Source organism: Berghia stephanieae, chromosome 1, assembly GCF_034508935.2.
Source record: "Berghia stephanieae isolate SIO BIC M18660-M18661 chromosome 1, UCSD_Bste_1.3, whole genome shotgun sequence".
Classification (NCBI taxonomy): domain Eukaryota; kingdom Metazoa; phylum Mollusca; class Gastropoda; order Nudibranchia; family Aeolidiidae; genus Berghia; species Berghia stephanieae.
In genome coordinates this window covers 9,180,546-9,188,045 of record NC_088360.1, presented here as the reverse complement: position 1 = coordinate 9,188,045, position 7,500 = coordinate 9,180,546, and the positions used below count along the sequence as shown (strand labels likewise).

The window sequence follows — 7,500 nt, the reverse complement described above, 5'->3', positions numbered from 1 at the left end:
TATACATATATATATATAGAAACGAATGCTTTTTAAAGCAAATGATAAGGTAGCCCGCCAAGGTATATCTAGTTATTTGAGTAATTTTGAAAAACGTTGGTGAACGTGTATAAAAAAATTCTCCCCTCGAATTGAAATACTACCTAAATCAAATCGATGGCCACTCCATCACCATCATCATCATCATCATCATCATCATCATCATTATCATCATCATCATCATCATCATCATCGTCGTCGTCATCATCATCATCATCATCATCATTCATCATCATCATCATCATCATCATCATTATCATGATTATCTTTGTCGTCAGCGTCGTTATTATTACTATTAATGCTTTTATTATTGTTATTATTATTATTATTATTATTATTATTATTATTATTATTATTATTATTATTATTATTATTATTATTATTATTATTATTATTATTATTATTATTATTATTATTATTATTATTATAAGTTTTGAAAGATTTTGCAAAGATGAGGGTCATCTAGATTGATATTTGAAGGACGAGTTTTCTGGCCAAATTTTTAGATACGTGTCTTTCCTATAGACGGCAATTATTAACTGGTTAAGGCATTTCAGTAGGCGGCACAGCTTGTTCTCCTATTTGTCTGTTTGCTATAATTTTCCTTTGAGACTCTAGTTGCCGGCTTCATGGATGAATATTTTAGAATATTGCCGACTACTAACTCGTATTCATAGCAAAGTATTTTTCACCTCGATTTATGACAGTTTGGCGTTTGATATTCCATCGAGAAGATCAAATGCTGTAATAATCCTTTCTTTATGTGTAATGGTGATTTTGATTTCTATGAAATGATTATTGTAGCCAAGACTCTTTTATGATGTTATAACTAAATAATTACGAATATACTAGAATCTTATGGATTATTGCTCCCTTCAAATATAAAAATATTAGATCTTTGTCTATTTACCAAAATGATTCTGGCCTGATCAAAAGTATTCATGAATAATTATATTTCGCTGCTTGTAATCGGTTGACCGGGGATTCATTCTCTGATTCATCACAGCCCTAGTATTAACTAATTTTCTGCCGTACTCTGAAACTTTTTAATTATAAATCTTTACCAGAAAAGTTGGCATTTGCTCGATTAAATCTACCTTCTTCGTTTCAAAAAGTCTCAAACCTGAGACTTCTAGGATCATTTAAATCGACCCACTTTTTTAAAAACGAGGTTTTTCTTGCCAACATTTTAAAATGTGTTTTTTTTTTCAGATTTCGTCAAAGTTATTGATTTTCAAACCAATCTGCTGGAACTATATGTAGATTATTTCAATATTTGCTTTGTTCGTTATTTTTGAATATAATTTTTATTGATTCCATTCAACAAATTTTATTAATTCATTTTTACATGTTATATAAATACATATTTATCATAATCAGAATTGTCATTGAGTAACATACCAAAGTCAATTTCACCAAGTCCATCGAAACAAACCCCACAACACACACACACACACACACACACACATACACACACACACACACACACCAAAAAGAACCCCAAAGCTCTGATGGTTTTTATTCATCTCTCAAATAGCTATTTCGGCAAGGATCCCTGCGAACAAGTGAGGTCAAGGCACAGACGGTACAATTAACAAATCGAATCCGAATTGTAGGAGAAAATATTGTTTTTTGATATCACCACGTCTGAATCTAGGACTGTTAACGCACTATAACAGTAGCCTATTTAGCTTTGAGACATCACTTGTCAAATCACACTAAGACCAAGCTAAAGATATAAACGATTTTCAGTCGGTAATAAATAAATAAATAAATATTATAAGACAATTTTATCAGTCATTTCTATATCTTTAAAAATCTGGCTAGTCCTTGAGATCAATATTCTATATCTTAGGATGGGCCTTAAGACTGGTATTTTTATATTAAATTTTCAGAGGATAGAATATTTTAATTGATTTTTTTTTCATAAAATGTGTTAGAAAGAGTAGTTTTTGCTCTTGATTTATCAAAAGGGTTTTTTTTTTTCCCTCATTTTTCTCTTTTAACAATTAAAATAAAACTTGTTAACTGATTCAGAAATTTGAAGTGTCCAAGGCGTTCAATGAAAACGGACAACACGACTTTAATGATTATATTTCCAAACTTTGAAAACTTCTGAAAAAGGAAGTTACAAGTAAAAATCAAATAAATACATTCTAATTTTAATAGGTAACCTTATGCAGATGTTTTAAAATGAATACCATATTTTTTTTAGACCAGCCGTCTGTGAACCTGATACTTAAGGGGGTAACAACTAAAATCTACTCTTTTACACTTATTTTACTTAATAGCAATTGGCCTAAGGCCTTAAACAATAGAATATATAAATTTAAAAATAATCCGTTACCATGGAAACCAAAATTGTTTGGCAGCCATCTTGAATTTAATGCTGAACTTGTAAAATTCGATATGAAAAATATGCGGCTTTGTGGTCGTGCGGCATGATACTCTCCTTCGGACCGGGAGGTCCAGGTTTCGAGTCCAACTTTGAGCGGCCCTTAGTTGAGTCCTCGGAAAAGTCCTTGAGTCTTTTAATCGCACTCTCTCACCATGCTCGGGTGTAAAATGTGTACCTGATCATCGACAGCATTCTCTCTGTCGGAAAATCTTGTAAAGTCACCTAACAAGCGTCATTCATATCTTGCCATGCATGTTTAGTGTTGCTGTTGGCTACGGCATCCCTTGTGAAGCGCTTTTGAACGTTTAGTGGATATTGCGCTATATAAATACTCACTCTTTTAACCTTCAATCCTTAACGAGGAGAGTTCAAAAGACGTGAATTACTTAATTCTTCTCATGTAGACTTCAAAACCATTTTTTTCATTTAATTAATTCCGATATAACAACCGATTACCGGGCGTTGATACCGATTTTTAGCATTCAGTGACAAGAATACTGTTGAAACAAACAAAATAAGGACATTAACCCGTGGTATTCAGACAACCGATACTTCAACTTGAAACATCGACAACTGATTTTAAAATCTATACGTCCAAATTTATTTAGCCATAAAACATGCTGTAATGGGTAAGCCAACGACATGGTTTCCGTCCATTAAGCGTATTGCTATTCTACCATCTTGGCCGATAAAAGTGTAGGCTATACATAAAGAAGGGGGCCATGCTTAATGATTGTAATGTGAGTGTTGTACGAGATTCCAAATTTGTATATCAACGAGGGAATTTAGGTCGAACGTCGAATTGATCACGTGTCTTATGAGAACATTATGTAAATTTTCTATTCCTTACTTCTCAAATGATTTCATAGTTGCTTTATCATATCTCAAGTTTTTCCTATCGGACCCGATGCTCAGTGAATATATTGAATACTTTTAGAGTGGTAAAGTTTTGTGCCATAAATGATATACGTAGTTCATCTCAGACCGTACTGTAAAATAGAGGTACCACCATTCAGAGAGTAAATGCCTTATTTTTTATAGGTTTTTCTTTTGGTACTGTATCTATGAAAAGATAACAAAAATAGAATCTCAATATGCATGTTTATAAGAAGCAGTATTAACCAGTTAACTGCCGTACTCTGAAAAAACTTCTCGCAATAAAAAAAAATTAAAGACTCGTCTTTCAAATATACTGGCAAAAAGTGTCAAGCCTGGGACGTCGCGTGCGAGGTAATTTAGTAGTAGTAGTCCTTCAGACCCAACAGATCCAATAAACTATTAAGAACGTTTTTCATCACACAAAATCTAAAGAGACAAAGGTAATTTATAAGTAGCTTTGCTCTAAGTCTTTCCTTTCAACTGGGTGATGTTTCGAATCTGCTTTCATTTCATTGATAGTCGATTCTTGCTTTAATGTGGATTCAAGTTGTTTTCCTTTTGTTTCTGGTAGCATAAATAATAGAACGGATATGGTTAAACAACAAGCTGATAAACATGTTCCCGGCGCCCATGACGCAATCTTTTGCAAAGGACTGAGATATGGCGCAAGGCATCCTCCAATTGAAGAACCAGCATATGAAATACCTGCAGCAGATGCTCTTATATTCGTGGGGAAACTTTCCGGGATGAACATGAATATTGTATTATAACAAGCAGTTATAGCAAAATGTCCTAGAACAAACAATGCTACAGATAATTTGCTTGAAATTGCTCTGTCAATATTAGTAAGCTGTATAGAGCCAGAGATCGGAAGGCATATTGCCGTCATCACAAGCATAAAAACAATAACAAATCGACGCCCTTTAAACTTGAGCAAAACCCAGCTAATACAGCAAGCAGGGACACCGGTAAATGCAATTATTGCCATGTTCAGGTAAATACTTCCGACTAAACTAGACGCAATGAGATACAGCCCATTTGCAGTCATATCGATGGTAAAGTACGAAAAGATGGCTATAACAACAATCTTCAAAACGTTTTTTGATTTGAAGAGCAGCATAATGATATTATCTTTAACTTCTCTTTCGTCACTTGTACTGGTTTTTTTTCGGTCATTGTTTTTAAAACACTCCTCAAATGTATCTTTCACCAAAAGGTAATCTATACGATTAATTTTGCACGCTTGTTGTATAATTCTCTCCGCTTTTTGTTTATCCCCGACACTATGTAACCACGATGCAGACTCGTTAATGAAATAGACCAATAGTAAAGGGAATAAGCATATAAGTGATGTATAGAACTGAAATTCTCTCCAGTTACTGTTTCGTAGAGCGTAAGCTAAACCGCTGAGAAACGCAATGCAGAGACTCCATGTGCAGCCAGATATCATAACAAATATCTCGCGATATTCTGAAGTGATCATTTCCAGGCACATAATAAACGATGTCACCATCATGCCAGAGTTTGCAAAACCAGTTAAAAAACGAATTGCTAACAAAGTGTAAATGTCGGTAGCGTAACATGTAGCTATTTCTGTAGTAGCTGTAAGGCAGATTGAAATTGTGGTGGTGATCCAACGACCATACTTGTCGGCTATTACATTAAATAAAATAAGTCCTGCGAATTTTCCAACTGAGACAGCTGTCTGAGCCAGTTCTGGTAGGCCTTCTTTGTCACAGACCAAATCCCATTCTGTAATAAAGGAGACATCTTTCCCACCATCATAATCATAACCATTGATACAGTCCAATTTTTGGAGGGTCTGCAATGTCCCCGATACGTTCTTTAGAATGTCTATCTCACAGCTTTCATTGTATGAGGCATAGTATGAAGCTGCATCGTTGGGTGTTTTCAAAATTTTTCCAAAATATTCTGTCTCATTTATCTGAGAACATCTATAACTTGGCGTCAAAGCTGAGAAAAGAAAGTAAAAGGCTAGTATTAAATCGAATGCCTCAAAATTGCGTTGTGATCTTTTAACTATCGGCTATAAATATCAGATCGTTATTGTCTCTGAAAGAGAAAAGTGTGTGTGTGTGTGTCTGTGTGAGAGATAGATAGAGAGAGAGAGAGAGAGAGAGAGAGAGAGAGAGAGAGAGAGAGAGAGAGAGAGAGAGAGGGAGAGGAACGAATTTAAAAGGAAAGATTGAAAATTTGTATTAAACCATTTTCTTTTTTTTTACAAGGTTTGAAAATATATTCGCATTTGCTAAATAAAATATCACAAAAATATTTAAGAAATCACAGTGACTCATTGCCAAAGTAAGGAAAATGAACAACAAAAGGATAAAAACAATATTGATATCGAACGTCTCTTACGGCAATACGACGTTTTTAGTGCGGCCATTATAACATCAATAAATCAACAACATATAAGCAATTTAGTAATAAAAAAATAATATAACAGCTTCGTCAAAAACGGGCAAAATACCAAACAAGGAACATTTTAGGCTCAAGACCCTTCTTCAGTCAACAACAAAAATAAAACAATAAAAATATAAATATAAATCTTGAAATGTAGTTAAAAAGAAGCGATCGCGAGGTAACTGAGAGTGCCGAATTGAGCGGAATATAAAACACCACATAAAATTTGGTGCATACAAAAAAGGGCGGGGCGGGGGGGGGGGGGGGGGGCGGGGACGGGGGACGGGGGGGGGGGGGGGGTAGAATAGTAATAATAATTTCTTCTATTACTACTACTACTACTACTACTACTACTACTACTACTACTACTACTACTAATAATAATAATAATAATAATAATAATAATAATAATAATAATAACAACAATGATAATAATGATGATAATAATAATAAATGTACATTTAAATATCGCTTATGCCGAAGCTTCGAAGAGCTTCAAAATGACCATCAGTAAAAAACATTACACACTGCAGATTCGGGCATACGAACAATAGCTCACACGCATCCAATTACAAACACAAATTCACACACACACATCCATATACACAATGTACATAACTATATTACCCACACACACAAACACACACGTATAATATATATATATATATATATATATATATATATATAATATATATAAATATATATATATATATATATATTAATATTTATATATACCATACACACAATCATACACACACAAACACATCTGTATCTGTTGTATTGAATTATATCCAAAAAGCGGTGAAAATAATAATCCAGAAATATTATAAATGGACAGTGATCCTTAAGAAGTGGAGTGATCGTGAATGGGAGCTTAGATTTACAATATCTACACCAACGATGACTGAAATAACACAAGCCTTAGAAACAAAAGATATAAGAAATATCACGGAGGCAATAGTTCTAGTCATATTTCAGTTGGGTGTTGAGTCCTCGGGGGTGTAAGCTAGAAGCTGTGGACAAGCAATTTAGTGATAATGTTATCCGTATGGAGTATTCCATGGCTACTTATTTTGGATTATCATAATGTAAATTCTAAATAAAAGACCTACAACGTATGGGACATCTCTCAACACTGTCAAACAGTTCAAAGAGTCAAATGAAAATGATCCAACTAGGGTAAGGAAGGCATGTGGTTCAAACGCCAGACCGCCCAAATAATTTGATACTACATGATTATTTCTTATCTCCCAGTTCTCAAACAACTACCTACAGATGTCAGCAATGACTAGGTGGTTAGACATTTTAATGGATCTGGTAGAGAGTACACTAAGAACATTAGCCTCATATTAGGAATCTGGTAGCAAGCTACTTTGTTGTATAACGACAAAATGTTGCAGTACCATCTCTATATTGTATATTGATATATTGTAATTACTTTTTTAAAAGATGCCTATTGCTTTTATGCGGGCAAGGTGGAATCGTTACTTTCGGTTCCATGTTAGAAAATTAGCATGGACTCCAGGATTAGGCATCTATTCTGCCGTTTGATTAAAGAACAAAGTGTGTGCTATTTGGTCACCATTGCATATAGTGTGTTTTTAAAAACAACAGCAGTATTCGCACGGAGACTTGTTTACTTACATATGAAGACATATTTGACATAAACAAAGGCCTGTGGAATCTGAGTAGTCATTATCATGGCGATTTGGAACACCTGATATAGACCTGGTGGACCCATGGCCACAAAAACGTCCTCA

General features: G+C 34.1%; 1 protein-coding gene across 1 annotated transcript in view; it reads right to left on the bottom strand.

Moving 5' to 3' along the window:
• Window positions 1–1,330: 1,330 nt before the first annotated feature.
• LOC144967442 (organic cation transporter 1-like) overlaps window positions 1,331–7,500 on the bottom strand; it is an 8,723-nt gene continuing 2,553 nt past the window's right edge. The window contains exons 2-3 of the mRNA XM_078904712.1: window positions 7,385–7,500; window positions 1,331–5,290 (exon numbers count right to left, since the gene is read on the bottom strand). The exon at window positions 7,385–7,500 is cut by the window's right edge and continues 106 nt beyond it. Of these exons, the coding sequence (XP_078760838.1) occupies window positions 3,762–5,290; window positions 7,385–7,500 (1,645 nt within the window). The 3' untranslated portion in view covers window positions 1,331–3,761. The remainder of the gene's footprint in view (window positions 5,291–7,384) is intronic.